This window comes from Heteronotia binoei, chromosome 15 (assembly GCF_032191835.1).
Source record: "Heteronotia binoei isolate CCM8104 ecotype False Entrance Well chromosome 15, APGP_CSIRO_Hbin_v1, whole genome shotgun sequence".
NCBI classification, from domain to species: domain Eukaryota; kingdom Metazoa; phylum Chordata; class Lepidosauria; order Squamata; family Gekkonidae; genus Heteronotia; species Heteronotia binoei.
In genome coordinates, this window is record NC_083237.1 from 13,525,234 (window position 1) to 13,551,769 (window position 26,536).

At 49.4% G+C, this 26,536-nt stretch overlaps 1 protein-coding gene across 1 annotated transcript; it reads right to left on the minus strand.

Annotated features, from left to right (window-relative positions):
- On the minus strand, nt 1-26,491 carry LOC132583827 (dnaJ homolog subfamily C member 3-like). Its single transcript, XM_060255511.1, has 12 exons — nt 26,275-26,491; nt 25,218-25,328; nt 24,200-24,324; nt 21,823-21,897; nt 16,808-16,951; nt 15,666-15,847; nt 15,411-15,530; nt 12,323-12,428; nt 9,351-9,471; nt 6,813-6,945; nt 3,939-4,087; nt 1-1,391 (listed from the first exon to the last, which is right to left on the minus strand). Exons 1-12 carry the CDS (start codon nt 26,420-26,422, stop codon nt 1,249-1,251), a joined length of 1,557 nt encoding a protein of 518 aa, XP_060111494.1. The 5' UTR covers nt 26,423-26,491; the 3' UTR covers nt 1-1,248.
- Nucleotides 26,492-26,536: the final 45 nt, after the last annotated feature.

Below are 26,536 nucleotides of genomic sequence, written 5' to 3' on the forward strand. Positions count from 1 at the left end.
TTTGTTTTGCAATACGAACTTTTTAATCTTGACACTTTCGGTAAAGACGGAGGTAATGGCCCTCTGCAACATTTCTTCTCCATCGCTGGAACGATGATTAGAACAGACTGGGGTTTTAATTGCTGTACTGTGAGGGAAGGGGGGGGGGGTGAAGAGCAGGCAGCGCCTCCTCCTCCTTCCCAGAGGGGAAGGGAGAAAAAGAAAAGTTTAAAAAAATCAAAAGCTAACAATGGGGGTCCCCACTCCGCTGCAGAATCTCCCGTGAAGCAGTCATAGTGGAAACAATCAGGCTGGCAGGGAAAGGGAGGGAACTGAGCCCCCCAGAAGTCCAAAACTGGGGTCCTACTGATAGGCCTAGGATTCTGAAGGGGAGCAACAGTCAGTATGTAATACCAGAGTCTTCCCCGTTGTGATAATAACCATTTTCTTACTGCTGGACAAGACATGCTAACAAAACGGGGTGGGTAACCATCCTGTCCCGTCCTTGGAGAAAAGGATGCTTCTTCCAGACAAAGACGATGGTTCTAAGACGGCCACCCAAAAAGAAAGGAACGCAGAAGGCATGGATAACGGAAGAGGACACGGTCTCTGGGCTCAGTGCACCCGTTCCTTCTCGATCACTGAAGGGGTTTGCCTTACCCGTCGCATCGCCCTGTGTGCACTTCCTCCCGAGGGGATGTGGGAACAACAACTGGACGAGACAACAAATGGCACACTTTTTCTGTGGGGTTTTTTTTTTCTGTTTAAAAGGGTACCTTCAGACCAAGACGTGGCAAAGAAGAGCTTACAACGCTCAGCTCCCAGTGGAAGTTCCTTGATATATTAACGGCGAGAGGAAGAGAGCTTTGATTCCCTGCCCCGAAAATACATGTAGCCCAGCCCAGCCGCCGGAAAAATTATACCCCGCTGGATCAATCAAAATTTCTCTTTTTTGAGGTTCTCCATCAATGGTAGGGATTCCAGGGGGCTTTGCATGCACGGGACGCCCCGCGGACACCGGCGGGTCGGGCCACGTCGCTTATAAACAAAGTCACGCTCTCTTCGTCAGACGTCAGCCCTCTTGCCCAAGAGCACCCAGCTGTCGGGGAAAGAGATGTCTGGATTACGGCCCCCAACCTCACCCTCCCGCGGCAGAACTCTCGTTCCCAGAAGAGAGCGGTTCGCTCCTGCAGTCTCGGTGAAGCAGGGCCAGAGGGGGTTCGCGCGTCCCTTTGCCAGCCACAGTTTCGCCTCCCTGGCTCGGCCCAGTTAATTGAAGTGAAATTTGAAGTGGAAGTTCCCCGAGCCGAACGGGTTGAATTCGAACGGCCAGTGGTGCTGGTGCCCGGCCCCTCCCTGCTGATTCTCCGGGTCCAGGGGGTCCTCTCCAGAGTCGAACTTCTGCCGCATTTCTGGAAAACGAGAGAACCAAAAGTTTGAGGGCGAGAAGGCAGGGGAGGCAAGGAAGAGCTACGAGGCACAGATGTTTAGAGAAGGGAAAGGCTCGGGAGAGACTGCCTGGCAGGGCTGTTTTTGTAAGAAAAGCCCAGCAGGAACTCATTTGCATATTAGGCCACACACCCATGCCACCAAGCCAGCCGGAAACGGCGTTCCTGCTCAAAAACAGCCCCCCCCCCGCTTGGTATTCTTCTTGCATCTGCATTTGTCTGATTTAGTTTTTAACACTCAAGCAGAAAGGATGCTCTCAGACATGGCGCTATTACTAAGGTTGCCATGTCCTGCTTGGGAAATACCTGGAAATCGGGAGGGTGTGTGTGTGTAGCCTGGGGAGGGTCCTCGGCAGGCTACGATACCGGTGCAGACCCCACCTTCCAAAGCAGCCATTTTCTCCAGGGGAACTGATCTCTTATCGCCAGAGATCAGTCGGGAATTCTGGCTCTCCAGCTCTCACCTGGCAGTTGGCAACCCCAATTAGTGGCCTCATCACCTGTTATTTTGTGTCAGCATGTCTGGAGCTGTGAACAAGCTGCCCGGGGCCTCTGCCTAGAGGGGATTACAGGGCACAAAGTTATCCTGTGCAGCCGTTGCAATGTTATTGGGATGAGGCACTGTAGGTGAGGGACCCTTAGAGACCAAGCCCATTGTGACAAGGACAGGGGGATTTGCTGCAATCAGACAGGGGAATCTGACTGGTTAGGCTCAACAAACTGTCCCTCTGGATGGTTTTGTGAACTAATTTTCTTACGCGTTTGGGGGCTACTCAATTGCTATATGCGCACGCGTGCACTCACGCGCATTGCCCGGTATTATGTACGGACGTGAAAGTTAGACAATGAAGGAAGCTGACGTTAGGAAAACGGGTTCATTTGAAATGCGGCGTTGGAGGAGTTTTGTGCATGCCGTGGACAACCGAAAAGACAAATAAGCGGGTTCCAGGTCAAACCAAGCTTGAGCTTTCCCTAGAAGCTAAAATGACTTAAACTGAAGCTTGTCGCCTTCGGCCACATCCTGAGAAGACAAGACTCAGTGGGAAGGACAATAATGGTGGGGAAAGTGGAAGGCAGCAGGAAAAGAGGTCACAACATGAAGAAGACGACGATGACACTGGATTTACATCCCACCTTCCACTTCGAATCTCCTTTATCTTCTTCCCCCACAACAGACACCCTGTGAGGTGGGTGGGGCTGGAGAGGGCTCTCACAGCAGCTGCCCTTTCAAGGACAGAGTCTCAGAGGCTCACATTCTCCTTTCCCTTCCTCCCCCACAACAGACACCCTGTGAGGTGGGTGGGGCTGGAGAGGGCTCTCACAGCAGCTGCCCTTTCAAGGACAACCTCTGCCAGGGCTATGGCTGACCCAAGGCCATTCCAGCCGCTGCAAGGGGAGGAGTGGGGAATCAAACCCGGTTCTCCCAGATAAGAGTCCGCACACTTCACCACTACACCAAACTGGCTGGATAGACTCCATCATAGGAGGTCTGGCCTTCATTTTGCCAGACCTGAGACAAGGCTGTCAATGGCAGGATGTTTTGGAGGCCATCAATTCACACAGGGCTTAACACACAGACATAGCTTTTCAGCATCCTGCGACTTTAAACGATTTTCTTTTAGCTCTCACGACAGCTGGCAAACATGAGGGCGATCAGGAAGATATCAGTGGCCACTAGGGAATGCGACTTAAAAATTCTACTGGTTAGTGAGTGAGGCTTCAGAGTTCCGTACTGTCCCTTTAAGGACAGCATAATTTAGATCAGGGGTGGGGAACCTCCGTCCCAAGGGCCGTATGTGGACCTCGAGGTCACTTGGTGTGGCCCTCGGGGATTGCTGGGCCGAACCGAGCCATGTGGCAGCCTCCCTGGGGCCTGGCTGGTCAGCGAGGATAGTGGGGCCCAGTCACGCAGCCTCCACAGGGCCAGGCAGGGATCACAGGCCCCAGATGTACTGTGCGGCAGCCTCCCTGGGGCCTGGCTGGCTGGCCAGAATTGCTGCAGGGCCCGGAAAAGTTACTGTCACAGTTCAGTTTGCACGTGATTATCCCAGACGGTGTGGCCTAATATGCTAATGAGTGTGTGACCTAATATGCTAATATCAGGGGATGTGGTCTAATATGCTACTGAGTTCCTGCTGGGCTTTTGTACAAAAAAGCCCTGGACCTATGCATTTGTCTAGGGAGGCGGGCCGTGTGTGTGTGTGTATGTGCACGCCAGATTAGGCTCTCCCCACATGACTTCAAATAGAAAAACAATTACCGGTATTTGCATTAATTTTGCCGGCCTGAATCGTTCTCCCTTGGCGGAGCACTGTTTTTTACGTTGATAATTTTGTATGGCCCGCGAATGATGTTATAAATATCCATATGGCCCTTGGCAGAAAAAAAGGTTCCCCATCCCTGATTTAGATCAAGCAGCTGGGTTGGACAAAAGGTATTCAGGGGCCTGGATGTAATCACATTGTTGTTTTTAAAAGAAGTCCTGATGATGAAACACACGGCTTCTTATACCTGGATCTGTCAAGACCTCTTTTGCCGCTGCGATGTCAATGAACTTCTTCTCTGCCTCCTTTTTCTCGTCTTCTGACTGGAAGTTGTCAGGGTGCCACTGCTGAGCCAGCTTCCGGTAGGCCTTGATGATTTCCTGCTTGTTGGCGTTCCTGGAAGGGGAAAATAAAGGCAGCAAAAGGAGGGCGTTTGAGGAGAAAGCCGCAGGAAGGTTTCCAGCCAGTTGGCATCATGGCAAGAAGTCCTTTTCTCCCTTTCTCACAATACGAGAACTCACTGACATTCAATGAAATTGCTGAGCAGTCGGGTTACAATGGATGCAAGGAAGTCCTTCTTCACCCAAAGGGTGATTGACACGTGGAATTCACTGCCACAGGAGGTGGCGGCGGCTACAAGCAAAGATGGCTTCAAGAGGGGATCAGATAAGCATAAGAAGCAGAGGTCCATCAGTGGCTCTTAGTCACACGATATAGATGGAACACACTGTCTGGGGCAAGTGATCCTCTGTCTTCTTGGTGCTTGGGAGGGGCAACAGTGAGAGGGCTTCTAGTGTCCCGGTCCCACTGCTGGACCTCCTGATGGCACTTGGTTTTTTTGGCCACTGTGTGACACAGAGTGTTGGAATGGATGGGTCACTGGCCTGATCCAACGTAACTTTTCTTACGTTCTTATGGCACGCAGACAAAGCTTGTAAACAGAACGCTGTTTGGTATGCCATTACTGCCCTGGGTGGAAATGTGCCTCTAGCAGAAGTGCTTTTCCCCGGGGCAAGAAATTCCTTGCTAAGGAGGTGGCTCCTTTTAGTTGGGGAAAGCTCTGCTCGGGGCTGGTCCTAGACTGTCTGATAGTTTAGTTTTAGTTTAGTTTATTTATGATTTGTATCCCGCCCTTCCCACCAGGTGGCTCAGGGCGGCTCACAACACATGAAATCCGACATAACAATATTAAGTTTAGGCATTTACACAATTAAAACATTTAAAATATAAAAAACCATTAAAACAAAGCAGAAGTCTAATAGAGCTACACTTAGTTTCCTATGCTGGTTAGTTATAGGCCAGCCGGAAGAGGGTTGTCTTACAGGCCCTGCGGAACTGAGCAAGGTCCCGCAGGGCCCTCACCTCTTTCGGCAGCTGGTTCCACCAGGAAGGGGCCATTACAGAGAAAGCCCTATGCCTGGTAGATTGCAGGCGGGCTTCCTTTGGCCCGGGGATAACGAGAAGATTTTGGGTTCCCGATCTCAGCACTCTCTGGGGAACATGTGGGGAGAGACGGTCCTTCAGGTAGGCAGGTCCTAGGCCATATAGCCAAGGCTAACTTCTGGTGCCCTCCCCTGCACTGATAATGTCACCAAGTCACATGGTCGGGCACTCCATGTGGTGCTCCCAGAAGGCTGGCGCCCTAGGTGATCGCCGGCCCTGGCTCTGCTATTGGTGGGCCAGATCCACTGGCATTCGGCCACACGTGATAACGAAGGGCAGAAGGTACAAAAGGCATCACTGGATCGTTTCGCATTCACACCTCCTCCCCCAGTGTGTGCAAGTTTTATAGGCATACAGGCAAAATCTGCAGTGAAAGCTCAAAAGACTGCGGATTCTTGTGGCAAACTGAAGCTCTCCTGTAAAGAGACGTCAGCGAAGATCAGGACCACGGAGGCAAAAGGAACTGAAGAAAAACAACGAACTGACTCCTTGTACAAAACAATTCTCTATGTGATCCACAAAATACAATTTATAGTCTTGAATAACAAATCAATGATGCAGCAAAAAGACCCTCCAATGCACTGCACGACTACTGTCCAGAAAACATTGACATTTAAACTGCAGTCCAACAATAAAAAGAACCGGTCCAATTTCGTTTAGAATATGAACTATCCTTCTTCAGGGGACCGTCTTCCAAATTCTTAGGTTCAGTAGAGCTGAAGTGCCATATTTCATTTCCCGACTTTCCAAGTTTCTATTTCATTTTAATTCATTTTTCTGGAATGCCACTCCCAATTACAATCCATCAGCATTTGGTGACATATGTCAATATGTTTTCTGGACAGTAGTTGTGCAGTGCACTGGATGGCCTTTTTGCTGTAGCACTGATTTGTTATTCAAGACTATAAATTGTATTTTGTGGATTACACAGAGCAGGGGTGGCCAACGGTAGCTCTCCAGATGTTTTTTTTGCCTACAACTCCCATCAGCCCCAGCCATTGGCCATTCTGGCTGGGACTGATGGGACTTGTAGGCAAAAAAACACCTGGAGAGCTACTGTTGGCTACCCCTGACATAGAGAATTATTTTGCACATGGAGTCAGTTCGTTGTTTTTCTTCAGCTCCTGTAAAGAGACAGCAGATTACGACAAAGGTGAGGCGGGGGGGGATGGCATAACTTTGGCCCACAACTTAGCTCCCTGGTGGCTGTTTCAGACAGGCCATGAGGGCACATCAAAGCACAGCTTGAGTTTTGGAGGAGATATTTATGGCTGCAAAACAGAAAAGATCCTCAATTCGCTGTTCAAAATCCTTTAAACGGTCCACCGCTAAACCTTTCACTAGCAGTGCTTGGATAAAGCAAAAACGAAATCAGTGTCCATCGCACTGTAGTGGTTTCAGAATAGGATCTGGGAGATCCAGGTTCGAATCCCCACTCTGCCAGGGACCTTAGGACAATCACCGTCTCTTTTTGCCTCACCTCTCTCACATATCTCTTTCTCTAGCCTCTCTCACAGGGCAGTTGTTGTGAGGATAAAACAGAGGGAGCATTGTTTTGTAAGCTGCTTAAGGGTCCCCCATTGAGGAGAAAAGAAGAGAATACATTTAAACAGCCTTTGGTAATCCAGATACACCCCTGTTCCAAGCCGCGAAGGAGTCCCACAGATGGCACACGCACCTTCGGATCCCCAGGATCTTGTAATAGTCTCGTTTCTTGGACTGCTTGAGTAGCTTCTGCGCCCTCTCCAGCCCTTCTTTCAACTCTTCGTTTTCCCCGTCAAACTCTTTGGCTTCTTGGTAATCTTCAACAGCTGCGAACAAGGCCGAGAGTGTTATATAGAAAAAGGAAAGGAAAGGTCCCCTGTGCAAGCACCAGTCGTTTCCAACTCTGGGGTGACGTTGCTTTCACAACGTTTTCACGGCAGGCTTTTTACAGGGTGGTTTGCCATTGCCTTCCCCAGTCATCTACACTTTCCCCCCCCAGCAAGCTGGGTACTCATTTTACCCACCTTGGAAGGATGGAAGGCTGAGTCAACCTTGGTCCGGCTACCTGAACCAGCTTCTGCCGGAATCGAACTCAGGTCGTGAGCAGAATTCAGACCACAGTACTGCTGCTTTACCACTCTGTGCCACGGGGCATATACCTTCCCCCCAAAGCCGCACCACCTTTCTGCAATGTTTGCCGGAGGCAATGGTTGGTAGAGCTGGAGGCAGACAGGCCTGGGGCCCAAAGGCAGAAACCTAGAGAATCCTGGCTCTGGGTTCGAATTCGAAATGCAAGCTTCCAGTCATTGCGTTTGCAAAGAAGAATCTGAACGGTGGTTTTGCGGGGCTCACGTGACCACATGAATCTGCCTTACACTAAAAATCAGACCCTCAGTCAGTATTGTCTACTCAGACTGGCAATGGCTCTCCAGGGGCTGAGGCACACGGCTTTCACCTACAGCCTGGTCCTTTTAACTGGAGACACCAGGGATTGAACCTGGGACCTTCTGCATGCCAGACAGATGCTCAGCCGCTGAGCCACAGCCCCTCCCCTGGGCTGATCGTAACTTTCTGGATTGGGGGCAACTGTCTTGAATAGGTGGATGGAGAGCACACGATTGCTGAGGTTATTTGTCTTGAGCCTCAGCAAGAAAGGCAGACTATAAATAACCCAGCTTCCACCGGGATCAAACTCAGGTCGTGAGCGGAGAGCTCGGACTGCAGTGCTGCAGCTTTGCCACTCTGCGCCATGGGGCTGCTTTAGGCATAAAAGGCTCTAATGCTTTGGGGTGTGTGTGTGTGTGCGTGTGTGTGTGACTGAAGATTTCACACCCCTGCTTCCAAGTGCAATCCTAAATTAAACCACCCCCACTGACTTCAAGTGGCGTGAGTTGAGAGAGCGACAGAGGTATTTTTATTCTTTATTTTTTTAAAAAAATATATTTTATTTACATTCTTTATCATCCGCCTTTCTCACTCGGATTCAAGGCGCATGACACAGAGCGAGTCAAATATAATCGACAGGATGGGACACAATGCAGTAAGGTTTGGGATGCACCGTAAAACTCAAAAGCAGAACTAAAGCAAAAGCGTTAAGTGTTAATGTGACGTATTAAAGGATCCCAGTTTCAACAAGCTAAACACAGCAGAACGGACTGCAGTCTCAAATAATTCCTCCAGGTAATTCTGTGAATCATTTCGCCCACGGCGACGCTTATCACCTGCACAGAAGAGCCCTCTTGAATTTAGCTTTGCATGTTTTGTGGCAGAGCTTTTTTTTTTTTGTAGTAGGAACTGCTTTGCCTATTAGGCCACACACCCCTGATGCAGCCAACCCTCCTGGAGCTTACAGTGTTTTCAATACAGGGCCTACTGTAAGCTCCAGGAGGATTGGTCGCATCAGGGGTGTATGGCCTAATAGGCAAAGGAGTTCCTGCTACAAAAAAAGCCCTGCCACAAACCATGCAAAACTGAATTATTCAAGAGGGCTCTTCTATGCAGGCGATAAGAGTGGCCTAATAGGCAAAGGAGTTCCCGCTATAAAAAAAGCCCTGCCACAAACCATGCAAAACTGAATTATTCAAGAGGGCTCTTCTATGCAGGCAATAAGAGTGGCCTAAGAAGCAAAGGAGTTCCTGCTATAAAAAAAAAAAAGCCCTGGATTGTGGAAAGCTTCCTGATCTCCTCAGGCAGGCCATCCCCCAAGAAGGCACATGTAGGAGCAGCTGTTGTTGCCTATCTACACGAGGGCCACTGCCGGTGTGCCTCTAGGACAGGGGTGGCCAAGCTGTGGCTCGGGAGCCACGTGTGGCTCTTGAAGCCCCCACCGCCCCTTCAGCTGGGTTGGAGAAGGCATTCCTCTCTTTAAATCACTTTGCTAAGCCTATGGGCAGCTTGGAGAAGACATTTAAAGTTGCTTTTTTCCCACCTCCCCCTCCTCCCCATCGATTTGCCTTCCTTCCTGCTCTCAAACATCTGACATTCATGTCTTGCGGCTTTCAAACATCTGGTATTTATTCTGTGACTTTTGCATTAAAGCAAGTTTGGCCAGCCCTGATCGCGGAGGCAGTGACTGACCAAGGCTACTTTCGGCTACACCTGATGAAAAAAAAAACACTTGGCCTAGGTTGAGTTTCAGATTGTGATGATCAACTTAGAAAATAAATTTTGGGGGGGCAGGATTTAATCTCCGGGAGGTGTTCTCAAGGGCCCCGCCCCCCTCTCCTCCTACCTTTCTCGAACTCCTCGTTCAGGATGTAGGCTTCAGCTCTGTCCCTCAGGATGAAGATGTTCCTGGGGTCGAGGTGGTGGGCTTCCGTGCAAACGTCGATGGCTTCGCGGGGCCGTTTGCTCTGCGGAGGGAGAGAGGGGAAGGAAAACTGACTCCGCACCACCGGGTTCTCGAGAAATGCATCACCTTCACCTCACTGGCTGCTGATTCACCAGGCAGCCTCTGAGCCTTTTGGGTCAGCAAGCCCCAGTTTTTACAGGCGGGAGCGGAGCTGAAAAGAAACTAAGTGACATGACTGTGGACAAAGGGGGCGCTGGTGGCAGAGCAGGGGGGAAAAAGTGAAGACGGGATCTCTAAACTGTAAACAGCTGTGGCTTTGCCTCTAGAACGGGGCGGCCAAACTTTGGCTTGGGAGCCACATGTGGCTCTTTCACATATATTGTGTGTGTCTTGAAGCCCCCACTGCCCCGTCAGCCAGCTTGGAGAAGGCATTTGTCTCTTTAAATCACTTCCCCAAGTCAAGCCAACGGGCAGCTTGGATAATGTATTTAAAGTTAAAGTTGCTTTCTTTCTACCTCCCCCTCCCCCAATCCACCTACCTTCCTTCCTGTCTTGTGGCTCTCAAACATCTGACATTTATTCTGCATGACTCTTACATTAAGCAAATCTGGCCACCCCTGCTCTAGGACTAAGTGGAAGTATAGCAGTCGGAATGTTGGAAGACCATGAGGGAGAGGTGAGTTCCAGCCACACCTCGGTCACGACTGACCGTGAACCCATTGCATCACAGCTTAATGCACCTCACAGGATTACTGGGAGGATAAATGAGAGAGGAAGAGAAGAACCACGTATATTTCCTAAAACCCCTCGGAGGAAGGGCTGGATATAGAAGAAAAAGAAGACAACATTGGATTTATATTCCGCCCTCCACTCAAGAGTCTCAGAGTGGCTCACAATCGCCTTTATCTCCCTCCCCGACAACAGACACCCTGTGAGGTGAGTGGGGCTGAGAGGACTCTCCCAGCAGCTGCCCTTTCAAGGACAACCTCTGCCAGAGCTATGGCTGACCCAAGGCCATCCCCAGCAGGTGCAAGTGGAGGAGTGGGGAATCAAACCAAATTCTCCTACATAAGAGTCCGCACACTTAACCACTACACCAAACTGGCTCTCCAGTTGTTCTGCAGTTTGACAAACTGGCAACATTTCAAGATGATGGGAAATAACTGAAAAAGACCTCATGTCTTTTCCTCTCCAAGCCCAAAAACAATGCGTGCAGAACAGTTTCACCATGTTCTTTCTCTGAGGAGTTCAGCGAGGCATGTGTGCTTTATGTTTTCAAATTTTATTAAGTTTCATACCGGGAAAATTTGTTGTGGGAAAAGAGTAAGGAAATCAAATTAACTAAAACTTTAAGAGACTATGATTTAGATATATTCAAAAAGGAGTGGAAGAAATTTAAAGGATATATGGAGAAAGAGTGGAACGTAAAAAGACATTGGACAATTTTTTAGTATCAATGAGAAAAGAAAAGCATTGAACTTTGATTGGTTAGCGGTACCTTTATAATTGAATTTAAATTTATAACTTCGGGGAAGTCAAATATTGGAGGGAGGGGGGTTGAAACATCATATGGGTTAGTATAGAAAAGAGACAATTAAATATTGTAACCATATGTTATTAATAAATTGTTAAAACACCGGAAAAGAGTAAGGAAAAGAATACGAGAAAGGAGAGAAGTAGAATACAATTATTTCTACTTTAAAAAAAAGAGTAAGGAAAAGAATATGAAAAAGAAGAAAAATAGAACACTATTATTTCTACTTAAAAAAAATAAAAAGTATACAGTTCATTATACCTGCAAGTATTCAGAATTATTACAGAAGTATTACCTTTAGATTCTACAAACATTTTGTGACCTTTGAGTATTTTTATAAAATCATACTGTTTTGCATTGTATTTAATAATAAACTCCAGATTTATATCTGTCGTGTTACAAAGTCATATCAAAATATCCTTACCCTCTAAGACAAAAAAAAAGGAAGGAAAATAGCAAGAAATTCTGGTCTTCAATACAAGCTTATCAACCACCAATACAGAACCGCTCCAGCTGTGTTCCTTTGTCTAAGTTAAATGCCAGAAAGTTTCAAGGCTAGAGATACGGTGGGGTGGCGGGGGGGGGGGGGGGTGTCAAGAGAAAACTCTAAGTTGAAAAGTTCAGTTATAATGCGCACGCTCTTTGAGCTAATACAGATGTTTTTGCAGACCCGGTTTGGAAAATTAGCTCGTTTTAACAAACCTGGAATGTATATTTTAAAAGAGGACCAATAAAGGCACAGAGCAAAAGGAGACGACGGTGCCTAATTGTCCTTACAACTATTCACGGGTGCCTCATTCCTGTTTTATCCTTCCAACAACCCTGCGAGGCAGAGCAGGCCTGAGATAGAAGGGCGACAGGTCCAAGGTAGCCAGCGAGTGTCCTGGCAGAGAACAGGGATTCCAACCGATCGCCACCCCCCCATTGGTGGAACCCACTGCCCGAGGAGGTCAGAGCCTTGCGGGACCTTGCCCAGTTCCGCGAGGCCTGCAAGACGATGCTATTCCAGCCGGCCTTTAACTGAACCTGCCAAGATATAGGATCTAACAGGACGTCTAAGAACATCAAATGCCATCTGTAACTAAACGGAAATTAGCACCAAACGGTTCAAATGGTTTTAGCTTCATGTTCATCTAGATTGTTTTATTGTGATTTACTGTGTATTGTGAGCTGCCCTGTGCCTGCTTTTAAATTGAATAAACTAAAGTTTAAACTTAACTAAAACTAAACCTTGGTCTCCTAAATCTTAGCCCAACACCCTGCCCCAAACTGACGCTTCTTTTTGTTAAGTCAGATGTTTCCATTTTGCCTGCCTTGGGCAAAGACCGTCTCTGGGTTTTGGCCACTGACCCAGCATGGCTTTCTCTTCAGTTCTTACCTTGGTTAAACAGTGGCAGATGTGTCCTTTTGCCTTGGTGGTGTAGATTGCCACGTTGGGCTCGGTTTTGACGGCTGCTTTGTACTTCTCGATGGCTTCTTCGTATCTGTTATGGCAGCGACAGAGAAGTCTTAGCATTTGGGAATGAAGAAAGGACAGGTGTGGGGAAAGGGCTAAGGCTGAGGCCGCCCAAGGCGCGTGTCAAGAGAGAGGACAAAGATGCGGGCTCAATTTAGTGGTCTGTCATTAGAAGAAGACTGCAGATTTATACCCCGCCCTTGTCTCTGATTTAGTGGTCTGTCATTAGAAGAAGACTGCAGATTTATACCCCGCCCTCGTCTCTGAATCAGAGACTCAGAGTGGCTTACAAGCTCCTTTATCTCCTTCCCCCACAACAGACACCCCGTGAGGTGGGTGAGGCTGAGAGAGCTCTTACAGCAGCTGCCCTTTCAAGGACAACCTCTGCCAGAGCTATGGCTGACCCAAGGCCATGCTAGCAGGTGCAAGTGGAGGAAGAAGAAGAAGAAGATATTGGATTTATATCCCGCTTTCCATTCCAAATCTCAGAGTCTCAGAGCAGCTCACAATCTCCTTACCTTCCTCCCCCACAACAGACACCCTGTGAGGTGGGTGGGGCTGGAGAGGGCTCTCACTGCAGCTGCCCTTTCAAGGACAACCTCTGCCAGAGCTATGGCTGACCCAAGGCCATGCTAGCAGGTGCAAGTGGAGGAAGAAGAAGAAGAAGATATTGGATTTATATCCCGCTTTCCATTCCAAATCTCAGAGTCTCAGAGCAGCTCACAATCTCCTTACCTTCCTCCCCCACAACAGACACCCTGTGAGGTGGGTGGGGCTGGAGAGGGCTCTCACTGCAGCTGCCTTTCAAGGACAACCTCTGCCAGAGCTATGGCTGACCCGAGGCCATTCCAGCAGCTGCAGGTGGAGGAGTGGGGAATCAAACAAAGAAGGATTACAGAGTGCTGGGCAATGACTCCACAGGAATGGAGAGCGGGGACAGGGTCTAGAATTCAGAACTGCTATGTTACTATGGAGGGAAAAAAAGACTGGGAAAGTGAACAACATGAGAGATCACAGGTGTGGAGAGCCAAGAAATTTTTCTCCCCTTGCAGGACTAGAATTTGGACTCATGCCACGAAAACTGATAATCAGTGGCTGCTGGCCACAGTGACTAAGGAGAGCCTCTGAATAGCAGTGCCAGGAGGCAACATCAGGGAAAGGCCCTGACCTTCTGTTGTTGGTCACTGTCTGAGACAAGATGGTGGATCAGTTGGACCCTTTTTTGTAGAAAAAGTCCAGCAGGAACTCATTGGCATATTAGGCCACACCCCCAACATCACCATTGTTCCACACAGGGCGTTTTCTTGTAGAAAAGCCCAACAGGAGCTCATTTGCATATTAGGCCACACCCCCTGACATCACCATTGTTCCACACGGGGCCTTCTTTTTTAAAAAAAGCCCCAAAGGAACTCATTTTCACATAAGGCCACACCCCCAACATCATCATTGTTCCACACAGGGCCTTTTCTTGTAGGAAAAGCCCAGCAGGGACTCATTGGCATATTAGGCCACACCCCCAACATCACCATTGTTCCACACAGGGCCTTTTCTTGTAGGAAAAGCCCAACAGGAACTCATTTGCATATTAGGCCACACCCCCTGACATCACCATTGTTCCACACGGGGCCTTTTTTTTTTTTTTTTTTAGAAAAAGCCCCAAAGGAACTCATTTTCACATAAGGCCACACCCCCAACATCATCATTGTTCCACACAGGGCCTTTTCTTGTAGGAAAAGCCCAGCAGGGACTCATTGGCAAATTAGGCCACACCCCCAACATCACCATTGTTCCACAGGGCGTTTTCTTGTAGAAAAGCCCAACAGGAACTCATTTGCATATTAGGCCACACCCCATGACATCACCATTGTTCCACACAGGGCCTTTTTTTTTTAAGAAAAAGCCCCAAAGGAACTCATTTTTATATAAGGCCACACCCCCAACATCATCATTGTTCCACACAGGGCCCTTTCTTGTAGGAAAAGCCCAGCAGGGACTCATTGGCATATTAGGCCACACCCCCAACATCACCATTGTTTCACACAGGACTCTTTTTTGGTAGAAAAAGCCCAGCAGGGACTCATTGGCATATTAGGCCACACCCTCTGATGCCAAGTCAGCCAGAACTGCTTTCCTGCTCAAGAAAAGTCCCACCCCCCCGGTATGAAACTCACTTTCGCAAGATGGAACAATAGCCACTGGCTCAGAAGGCTCTGAACGAAAAGGACTAAGATTTCATAGGGAAGAACGGCTAAGCCAAGCCTCCACATCCAAGAGCAGTACTCCTCCGAATCTCAGAGGGGGGGAAAGCAAGATAGGCGAAGACCCAATTTCCCCTCAAGATTTCCTCATGGAAATCTGAGGGGTCTGGCTGGCCACTGCCAAAAACAATAAATTGAATTATATGGACATTTCAGTCTGACAAAATCACCCTTACTCTGCCAGATTCTAGCTTTTATTTCTACCTCCAAATGCCGCCAAGACAGGCTTGAGTGCAAAAGAGCGCGAGACGAAGACACTGAGCGTGGGGTCGTGATTTTTGGGATAAGGCCTCCCTGTGACTACAGAATCATAAGAGTTGGAAGGGACCTCCAGGGTCATCCAGACCAACCTTTTGCACAATGCAGGGAATTTATAAATCCCTCCCTGCCCCCACTCACCCAGCGACCCCTGCTCCGTGCCCAGAAAATGGCAAAAAGCAAAAACCTCCAGGATCCCCGGCCAAACTTGCCTGGAGAAAAATTGCTGCCTGACCCCAAAGTGGCAATCAGCATTCCCCAGGGCAGGTAAGAAAGGGCCACAAGAACTAAACTCTGATGCTGCCCCTTCCTGCCTTCCCTCTCACGAATCTGTCTAAGTCCAAAGAATTAGCGTTGCTGTCGGAGAAGCAAACGTGGGCAGCAAATGCGTGCAAACTGCTTTTGCTTCCATGACCTCTGGAAACAGCTCCCCTTCTAGGGGCCCACCTTGGCAGGGAGTATATTCGACTCACTGCCTGCTCCGTTCGCCTCACCTCTGGGCTTTGACATGCTCCTCGGCCGCTCCCAGCTGCTTGGAGAGCTTCTTCGCTTGCTTGTAGTGGGAGAAGCAGTCTTTGTCATCCTGGTCCAGCTTCAGGCACTCCCGCACTTGGCTGCAGAAAGAGAAAACCGGGGTCAAGGTTCGCCGATCTGGAGAGAAGGGGGGGAAAGCTGCCTCGTCCTGCCCTCCCGCAAAAGCTCAGCCTGTGCTTGCAGCACTACAGACGACAGCCGCGGCGACCGCTCACTTCAAGGACTCCTCGTGCTCCCCCAAGTTGTAGTAGAGCTTGCTCAGCTTCAGAAAAGCCCCCCGGTTGTCGTTGCGCAGCTTGGTGGTGGGCTTCAGGTCCAGGATGGCCTTGTTGAAGTCGCCCAGGAACAAGTGGCACTCGGAGCGCAGCTCCTTGGCTTCCGGGTCCCAGGGAGAAATCTGAAGGAAAGCGAAGGGTGGTTAGACACCTGAAGCAACAGGACTGCCTCTTTGGAGCTCTCTCAGCAGCTGGATAAAGCAGCTCCTTCCCTAAAGGGGCTTGGGGGAAATTCTAATGCTCAATTGATAGATCAATCTATTTCCTCTAGCAATGTCTGAGCATGGAATGGCCAGGGGGAAGGGGAGAAAAGCATGGGGAAAAGGAAGAAGAGGAGGGAGAGGAGGAAGAAGAGATTGGATTTATACTCTGCCCTTCACTGGCCAAAGGAGCCTAAGAGCGGCATACAATCTTCTTTCCCTTTCCCCTCTCTATAACAGACACCCTGTGAGGGAGGTGGGGCTGAGAGAGCTCTGAGAGAGTTATGACTGATCCATGGTCACTCCAACAGGTGTATATGGAGGAGTTAGTGATTCCCCACTCTTCCACTTGCAGCTGCTGGAATGGCCTTGGGTCAGCCATCGTTCTCACAGGGGTTGTCCATGAAAGGGTAGCTGCTGTAAGAGCTCTCTCAGCCCCACCTACCTCACAGGGTGTCTGTTGTGGGGGGGCGGGGAAAGTAAAGGAGATTGTGACTGCTCTGAGATTCAGAGAATAGGGTGGGATATAAATCCAATCTCTTTTTCTTCTTCCTTGTATCTTCTCTGGCATCTTTACTGAGGTTCTCTTTCTGCACAGTTCTAAAGGGGAATGCTGAAAGAAGGGTAGGTTTTCCCCCTTTTTGCAGCTAGTGTCGTGCTCTATGAAACCGTCGGGAAGCGGGCTCACCCTCCGCACCAAACGGTTACTACAGCACACGTTGTGCAGGCATTCACAGTAAGGCAATGCCATAAACGCTTCCCTGAGTGACCTGTCCCAGGTCATCATCGGTCCCCGACTAAGTGAGAACCTGAAGCCAGATCTCTTGAACCCGAGAGCAACCCTCCACCCTCTGGGCCGGAGAGTTGTGGGGCCAAAAGTACCTCAATTGCTCGATCCAGAATACTGATCGCTCCGAGGTAGTTTCTCCTCTGGAAGGCAGTCCGGGCCTCTTGCATGGAAAGCTCCAGTTCGCTGACTCGGGCGAGTTGGTTTTGGGCCTCCGTGTTCTCTGGATTGCTCTTGAGCTGAGGAAAATTTGCGAGAGAGGAGAAGAGAGAACGATGAAAAGATTTGCCTTGCAAACGGGATGGGCCTATCCCATTCGTTAAACGTATCCATGAACTGCCTCGGTCTCGATGGCCCAGGCGAGCCCAATCTTGTTGGACCTCGGAAGCTTAGGCAGGGTCAGGCCTGGTTAGTACTTGGATGGGAGACCACCAAGGAAGTCCACGGTTGGTAGGAAGGGCCAGCAAATGGCAAACCTCCTGTGCTCATATCTTGCTTTGGAAACCCTCTGGCTAGGTTACCGGCGTCATGGCACAAATACAAGGACATTCAGGAACCAAAATTTGAAGCACTGAGTCAGTTTCTTTATTAATGGCATGCAGCTGTATGGGTTCGATCTGGTAACAGGGAGAACTATCTACCCCCTGCATAAAAGCCTTTTATCTATTTTCTTCCAGGAAATAACTGAAGTGAACGCTGTTTGAATTTTTCCTGTTACTAGGGCTCATATTAATTTTTAACCTGCTTCAACCTTATCTACCGTAGAGCCAGTCATGCTATGTTTGAGACTCAATACTCAAGCCAGAAAACACTTCCAAAACCGGGAAGGCGCTGTGGCCCTCTGGCAGACCATCCGCTTGGCATACAGAAGGTCCCAGGTTCAATCCCCAGCATCTCCGGTTAAAAGGATCATGCAGGAGGTGATGCGAAAGACCCTGCAAAGCCTTTTCCAGTCTGAGTAGACAACACTGACTTTAGTAGACCGAGAGTCTGATTCAGTAGAAGTCAGCTTCACGTGCTCATGCGAAAGAACAGGACAAAACCAGTTCCTGCATCGATCGCCTAATTCCTTCTCCTTCCACCTCCCTGAAAACAGGACAGTCTCACTCTCTAGAAATACAGACTTAAAAACACAGTGACTTCCACGCCAGGATTTAAAGGTGCTAAATGGAGCGAACAGCCTTGCTGCTGTACTGCCTTGATGCATTTCCAAAGAGACTGCAGAACAGGTTAGATCCTACCAGCTTTCCTGCTCAATCTTTCCCAGGGCTCCTCCGGGCTACAGCCCTCGTCCTGGCATGCCTTTTGCCTGCACGGATCCCCAGCATAGCCTTAAGTGGCCAAAGAAAACCCAGCTGCTGTGAGAGCCCTCTCCAGCCCCACCCACCTCACAGGGTGTCTGTTGGGGGGGAGGAAGGGAAAGGAGATTGTGAGCCGCTCTGAGACTCTTCGGAGTGGAGGGCGGGATATAAACCCAATATCTTCATCTACCTCACAGGGTGTCTGTTGTGAGGGAGGAAGGGAAAGGAGATTGTGAGCCGCTCTGAGACTCTTCGGAGTGGAGGGTGGGACATAAATCCAATATCTTCATCTACCTCACAGGGTGTCTGTTGGGGGGGAGGAAGGTATAGGAGATTGGGAGCTGCTCTGAGACTCTTCAGAATGGAGGGCGGGATATAAATCCAATATCTTCATCTACCTCACAGGGTGTCTGTTGTGGGGGAGGAAGGGAAAGGAGATTGTGAGCCGCTCTGAGACTCTTCGGAGTGGAGGGCGGGATATAAATCCAATATCTTCATCTACCTCACATGGTGTCTGTTGTGGGGGAGGAAGGGAAAGGAGATTGTGAGCCGCTCTGAGACTTTTCGGAGTGGGGGGCAGGATATAAATCCAATATCTTCATCTACCTCACAGGGTGTCTGTTGTGGGGGAGGAAGGTAAAGGAGATTGTGAGCCGCTCTGAGACTCTTCGGAGTGGAGGGCGGGATATAAACCCAATATCTTCATCTACCTCACAGGGTGTCTGTTGTGGGGGAGGAAGGGAAAGGAGATTGTGAGCCGCTCTGAGACTCTTCGGAGTGCAGGGCGGGATATAAATCCAATATCTTCATCTACCTCACAGGGTGTCTATTGTGGGGGAGGAAGGGAAAGGAGATTGTGAGCCGCTCTGAGACTCTTCGGAGTGGAGGGCGGGATATAAACCCAATATCTTCATCTACCTCACAGGGTGTCTGTTGTGGGGGAGGAAGGGAAAGGAGATTGTGAGCCGCTCTGAGACTCTTCGGAGTGCAGGGCGGGATATAAATCCAATATCTTCATCTACCTCACAGGGTGTCTGTTGTGGGGGAGGAAGGGAAAGGAGATTGTGAGCCGCTCTGAGACTCTTCGGAGTGGAGGGCGGGATATAAATCCAATATCTTCATCTACCTCACAGGGTGTCTGTTGAGGGGGAGGAAGGTAAAGGAGATTGTGAGCCGCTCTGAGACTCTTCGGAGTGGAGGGTGGGACATAAATCCAATATCTTCATCTACCTCACAGGGTGTCTGTTGGGGGGGGGGAGAGGAAGGTATAGGAGATTGGGAGCTGCTCTGAGACTCTTCAGAATGGAGGGCGGGATATAAATCCAATATCTTCATCTACCTCACAGGGTGTCTGTTGTGGGGGAGGAAGGGAAAGGAGATTGTGAGCCGCTCTGACACTTTGGACTGGAGGGCGGGATATAAATCCAATATCTTCATCTACCTCACAGGGTGTCTGTTGTGGGGGAGGAAGGGAAAGGAGATTGTGAGCTGCTCTGAGACTCTTCGGAGTGGAGGGCGGGATATAAATCCAATATCTTCATCTACCTCGCAGGGTGTCTGTTGTGGGGGAGGAAAGGAAAGGAGATTGTGAGCCGCTCTGAGACATTTTGGAGTGGAGGGCGGGATATAAACCCAATATCTTCATCTACCTCACAGGGTGTCTGTTGTGGGGGAGGAAGGGAAAGGAGATTGTGAGCCGCTCTGAGACTCTTTGGAGTGGAGGGTGGGATATAAATCCAATATCTTCATCTACCTCACAGGGTGTCTGTTGGGGGGGGGGGGAGGAAGGTATAGGAGATTGGGAGCTGCTCTGAGACTCTTCAGAATGGAGGGCGGGATATAAATCCTATATCTTCATCTACCTCACAGGGTGTCTGTTGTGGGGGAGGAAGGGAAAGGAGATTGTGAGCCGCTCTGAGACTCTTCGGAGTGGAGGGCGGGATATAAATCCAATATCTTCATCTACCTCACATGGTGTCTGTTGTGGGGGAGGAAGGGAAAGGAGATTGTGAGCCGCTCTGAGACTTTTCGGAGTGGGGGGCAGGATATAAATCCAATATCTTCATCTACCTCACAGGGTGTCTGTTGTGGGGGAGGAAGGGAAAGGAGATTGTGAGCCGCTCTGAGACTCTTCGGAGTGCAGGGCGGGATATAAATCCAATATCTTCATCTACCTCACAGGGTGTCTATTGTGGGGGAGGAAGGGAAAGGAGATTGTGAGCCGCTCTGAGACTCTTCGGAGTGGAGGGCGGGATATAAACCCAATATCTTCATCTACCTCACAGGGTGTCTGTTGTGGGGGAGGAAGGGAAAGGAGATTGTGAGCCGCTCTGAGACTCTTCGGAGTGCAGGGCGGGATATAAATCCAATATCTTCATCTACCTCACAGGGTGTCTGTTGTGGGGGAGGAAGGGAAAGGAGATTGTGAGCCGCTCTGAGACTCTTCGGAGTGCAGGGCGGGATATAAATCCAATATCTTCATCTACCTCACAGGGTGTCTATTGTGGGGGAGGAAGGGAAAGGAGATTGTGAGCCACTCTGAGACTCTTCGGAGTGCAGGGCGGGATATAAATCCAATATCTTCATCTACCTCACAGGGTGTCTATTGTGGGGGAGGAAGGGAAAGGAGATTGTGAGCCGCTCTGAGACTCTTCGGAGTGGAGGGCGGGATATAAACCCAATATCTTCATCTACCTCACAGGGTGTCTGTTGTGGGGGAGGAAGGGAAAGGAGATTGTGAGCTGCTCTGAGACTCTTCGGAGTGGAGGGCGGGATATAAACCCAATATCTTCATCTACCTCACAGGGTGTCTGTTGTGGGGGAGGAAGGGAAAGGAGATTGTGAGCCACTCTGAGACTCTTCGGAGTGGAGGGCGGGATATAAACCCAATATCTTCATCTACCTCACAGGGTGTCTGTTGTGGGGGAGGAAGGTAAAGGAGACTGTGAGCCACTCTGAGACTCTTCGGAGTGGAGGGCGGGATATAAACCCAATATCTTCATCTACCTCACAGGGTGTCTGTTGTGGGGGAGGAAGGGAAAGGAGATTGTGAGCCGCTCTGAGACTCTTCGGAGTGGAGGGCGGGATATAAATCCAATATCTTCATCTACCTTACAGGGCGTCTGCTGTGGTGGGGAGGAAGGTAAAGGAGATTGTGAGCCGCTCTGAGACTCTTCGGAGTGGAGGGCGGGCTATAAATCCAATATCTTCTTCTTCATCACCTCTCTTCCTCCCCCTATATATTTTCCTTCCTTCCTCATCTTGCAGCTCTCAAACATCTGATGCTTATTCCATGCGGCTCTTACATTAAAGCAAGTTTGACTATCCCTGGTCTAATGGTACCAGCTGACTGGCCACTCAGCCAGAAGCAGACCCAAGCATAAAGGGCGCTCAACTGGTGATGGAACAGGCATCAAGATAAGGCCAACTTCGGTTTTCAAATGCAGTCCCTGAGAGAACACCGCAGCATCACCGTGGGGAACAGCGGTGCACTGTGCTTGGAAACACTGTTTAAAATGAGGACGAAGAATACCCGTCACAGTAATACCAGGATGCCAGATGTTCATGGACGGGAATCCTGCAAAGGGGCTAACTGCTGGGCTCGACTGTCCCTAAACTTTTCCGAAAGAGCCCTCGCCTGAAGGGCTGATGGCACCAAGGAGAAAAAGGAACCAAGACGCAACAGTGCTGGACACTGCCTCCCACTGCAGAGCCTTCCCTCGTCCAAGCACCAACCCTGTTAGCTGCGCCAGGCTGCCTTCCCTCCCCAGAAGCGCGTACCCCTGGGCCCATCTCAGGACGTTGCTTACCACAGCTTCAAAGTCCTGCTTGGCCTCCAGCGTGCTGCCTTGTTTCAAGAGGATGTTGCCACGCTGCAGTCGTGCCTGGCAGAGGGTGGAGGCAGAAGAACATAAGAGAAGCCATGTTGGATCAGGCCAATGGCCCATCCAGTCCAATACTCTGTGCCACACAGTGGCCAAAATATATATACACTGTGGCTAATAGCCACTGATGGACCTCTGCTCCATATTTTTATCTAACCCTCTCTTGAAGCTGGCTATGCCTGTAGCCACCACCACCTCCTGTGGCAGTGAATTCCACATGTTAATCACCCTTTGGGTGAAGAAGTACTTCCTTTTATCCGTTTTAACCCAACTGCTCAGTAATTTAATTGAATGCCCACGGGTTCTTGTATTGTGAGAAAGAGAGAAAAGGACTTCTTTCTCTACTTTCTCCATCCCCTGCATAATCTTGTAAACCTCTATCATGTCACCCCTCAATCGACATTTCTTCAAGCTAAAGAGCCCCAAGCGTTTTAACCTTTCTTCATAGGGAAAGTGTTCCAAGCCTGTAATCATTCTAGTTGCCCTTTTCTGGACTTTCTCCAATGCTATAATATCCTTTTTGAGGTGCGGCGACCAGAACTGCACACAGTATTCCAAATGAGACCGCACCATCGATTCATACAGGGGCATTATGATACTGGCTGATTTGTTTTCAATTCCCTTCCTAATAATACCCAGCATGGCGTTGGCCTTTTTTAGGATGGAAGCTTTGGGTTACGGTCAACGCAAAGACCGACTTGGAAGCCACAGCGGCCACTTCCCATCCGGGAACAGGAAGCCGATCCGCCGCTCGGCTCGAGTGCAAACAAAAGGACGTGATGCTTTTAACTGTGAAGGACAGACTACTGAGCCAAAGCGAGGAGTCTCAAGAAACTCGCCCCCCAGACAAAAGTGTTCGCGCCCCCTGGCATTACTGACCTGCGATGCACAAAGGGAGGGCTTTTTTTGTAGCAGGAACTCTTTTGCGTATTGGGCCACACACCCCTGAAGTAGCTAATCCTCCAACAGTGTACAGAGCTCTTACTGCAGGGCCTGCTGTAAGCTCTCGGAGGATTGGCTGCTACTAAAAAAGCCCTGCACAAAGGTAGTAAAGGTAATCCTCTGTGCAAGCACTAGTCATTTCCAACTCTGGGGTGACGTCTCATCACCACGTTTTCATGGCAGACTTTTTTTTTACACAGTGGTTTGCCAGTGCCTTCCCCAGTCATCTTACACTTCCCCCCCCAGCGAGCTGGGTACATATTTTACTGACCTTGGAAGGATGGAAGGCTGAGTCAACCTTGAGCCGGCTACCTGAACCCAGCTTTCGCTGGGACCGAACTCAGGTAGTGAGCAGAGCTTGGACTGCAGCACTGCAGCTTTACCACTGTGCCGCGGGGCTTCTATTTAAAAAGTTTCAGAAACTTACTGAGAACCACCAGGGGCGACCTTGGAGAAGTAGCTCTGAAAGAACTTCACTACTTCCCGAGCATGTTTTTAAGCGCTGGCATTAGGACTTTAGACAGGCTGAAGGATACATTAAGGGCTGCTTCCTCCACAAAAAACCTGCCTGTCTTAAGATTTTCAACAGAAGCAGTATGCCATATGTTAGGCGGGTGGTTTTCAAACAGGTCTTTCTGCAGCAACAATGCCCCAGTTCTGAAACTCCCTTGCTCTGGTTCTGACTCTCCCTCCCTGTTGTTAGTTTCCCTGCGGCAGCACGATCATCTTTCAGGTGTCAGGTGACACCAGCCCTCTCCACTCAGACTCTCAGCCCCTGAGCCTGGCATAACGTCCCAGGCAGATACTTTACTCCGTTTTCCTGCCACCTCTGTATCTTCCCATTTCAGTTCTCATCTACTGCGTTTTAAAGAAATGCATTGCTTTGCAGGTTAATTTAATGAAAAGGGATGGTGCTTAAAATTCCTTTGAATAAATAAAAATCACTAGGGATCAGTGTTCCCTCTAAGCTGAGTTAGTGTGGGCTAGCTCACAGTTTTATAGCCTTTGGCTCGCACATTTTGCAGCAGCTCAGGAAAAACGGCCCAAGAACAAACTAATCTATGCAGCAGCTCACAAAGTAGAATTTTTGCTCACAAGACTCCACATCTTAGAGGGAGCATTGCTAGGGATTATTAATAATTTCCATAGAATACACTCACTCTTCTGATTTAGATTTCACAAGGAGGCACCGAAAAGTTGGGAGCTGGGAAAGGGGCTGGGTCGTTCGTACACGAAGTTGGTGCTTCTAAACCGGAACAGTCCCCTTTACCTCCTTCCTGCTTCTTCTCGTACAGAAAAACCTCCCTGATTCACCAAGATTTGGAGCAGGGAGAGGAAGGTAAGAAGAGGACAGACTTACAGCCAGGAAATCCGGCTTGAGCTCAATAGCCTTGGAGAGGTCCGGCAGTGCTGACTTGAACTTGCCCATGGCCAAATAGATGGTTGCCCGTTTGTAGTACGTAAGGTAGTTCTTGGGATCGATTTCTGGGTAGGGCAGGTGGATGCGAGACATAAAACAAGAAAAGAAAAAAATAGGAACACGACCATAAGAACAGAAGTTGAGCCTTGCTAGCGGTCCATTTAATTCAACATCCTGTCTCACACACTGCCCAACCAGTTACTCTGGAGGCCCTACAACAGCAAATCATAAGGTGCTGTCTCGAAGCACTGGTATTCAGAGACTTGGTGGTGTTTCTTTCCGTATCAGGGCTGCAGCATATTGGGCATGTATGGATAACAAAAGAAATCGGATATGTTCTTGCCTCTTAGGCAAGGCTAAAAGCCAATGAACTCCCATGCTCCTGTTCACAACTTGCAGCCCCCAGAAAGCACAGGAGAGAACAACTCCTTTTTTTTCTAGTTTACGTACAACTTCCTCATAGCTAGACAGGCCACTGGTCCATCTAGATCAGTGTCAATTACTCTGACTCGTAGCAACTCTCCAGGGTTTTAGGGACAGAAAGAGTTTGCGCATCATCTGCTGTGTGAATTCCTTTCACTGGTGATACCAGGACCTGAACCCAGGGCCCTGTATAGAAAGCGTGTTCCTGCTCTCTCTCCCCCTTGCTGCCCCTGAGAGAAGCTTCCCTGTCTTGTCACCTGGAGGCAATTCTTATCCTCTAGAGATGACCAGTCAAGTGACTGTATTTACAGGCCTGCCTTTGACCCTTACTGAGAATCAAATTCTCTCAGATCTTATTGTAGCTCAGCCCTTTTACAGTGTTTTTTTGAAGACTTCCAATGACTTTTATAGACTAGGACCAGATGGAAGCCCAGCAAGATCACACCAGTTATATGAAGGCCCTCAGGCAATATATCCGTAGGACCAGTAGGAACCTTGTATTCAAGGGCTGCGATTAGGTTGGTTGGCTACTTACCCACTGCCGAGTGGTAATGGGACAGAGCCTCAGCCAGCTGCCCAGCCGCCAAGAGCTTCCGACCCATTTCCAGGTGGTTCTCAATTTCAGCTTGTCCGGCAGCCAGCAGACCTGAAAGGCAAAAAAATGGACAGCTGCCACATAAACGGGAGCTGGAGACTGACGCAGAGCTTCTGAGCCAGTTCTTGGTGCCAGAACATGGGCTCTTGGCTATCTTCCCTTCTGCTTTCTGAAAGGTTCAGCAAAAAAGCAGTCCATGAATTACTTGATCAGCTCTGTAGCTCTTTCAAAAGCCAAGTTTACGCTTGTCTTCTGAGTCTATCTACTGGCTTCTGCAAGCCCATCAACAATCCCTTTGTTTGAAATCGTCCTGGATTTCTGGTGACGCAATAGGGGTGACCACAAAAATCAGCAAGCTGTCTGAATAATAAAAGGTTTGCTCAATTTGTTAATTCTACTGTTCTGTCATTGGATTTTAAATCTGTACCATTTTGCATTCTAAACCACTGCCTACCGACTATATGTAGCTATACTCACTGTACCTAATTCCTCATCTGAAGAAGTGTGCATGCGCACACGAAAGCTTACATTCCGAATAAAACGTTGTTGGTCTTAAAAGTGCTACTGGACTCCCTGCTTAGTTCTAATACTGAAAAACGTTTAGTCTGCATCTCGCTGGTAGCTCAAGAAAGCTTACAGTTCTATATTCAGATCATCCCTGAGACTATTATTGTAGTTCTTATGTAAGAGAAAACCTTAAAAGATTACTTGAGAGTGTCCATCCCTCTCTCTGCCTCAGTTTAATCTGCACAACAATATCATTCAAGAAACATCTATTTACACCCCACCTTTCTACCCAGCAAGGACCAAAAATGGTTTATACATCCTGACCTCCCCTCCATTTTATCCTCACAACAATCCTGTGAGGCAGGCTTGGTCGAGTGGGCGTGACCGGGGGAGAGACAGCTTCCTGCCAAAGAGGGCGGGGCCAGCATGAGTGCGGTTGCTAAGGGCGGGGCGACAGGGGGACCCCTCCCCTCCCCATTCCCATGGTTACCTGGCAACTGCAAGTCCAGCAAGACGCAAAGCAAAGACGCCACCCAGAGCAGCCTCCGCTCGCAACCGCCGGGCCCCAGCGAGGGGCTCTCCGCGCCTCTTCCCAGCAGCCCCAGGCCGCGCCACACCGGCACTTGCCCGGACTCCATGTCCCAACTCCCGGAACCTACTCACTTCCGCATCCGCTTCCTGGTCGGTCGAAGCGACTTCCGGCAGTTCTAGCGCCTTCCCTCCCCCTTTGCCGGGCTTAGGGGGCCTAGGGC

Coding starts and splice junctions, on each gene's coding strand:
- LOC132583827 (XM_060255511.1), bottom strand. CDS start 26,422: ATGGAGTCCGGGCAAGTGCCGGTGTGGCGCGGCCTGGGGCTGCTGGGA. Junction 15,848..16,807: donor TTCTGGATCGAGCAATTGAG/GTACTTTTGGCC, acceptor GCTTTCCTTCAG/ATTTCTCCCTGGGACCCGGA. Junction 4,088..6,812: donor AAGATCCTGGGGATCCGAAG/GTGCGTGTGCCA, acceptor TTCCCCTTCCAG/GAACGCCAACAAGCAGGAAA.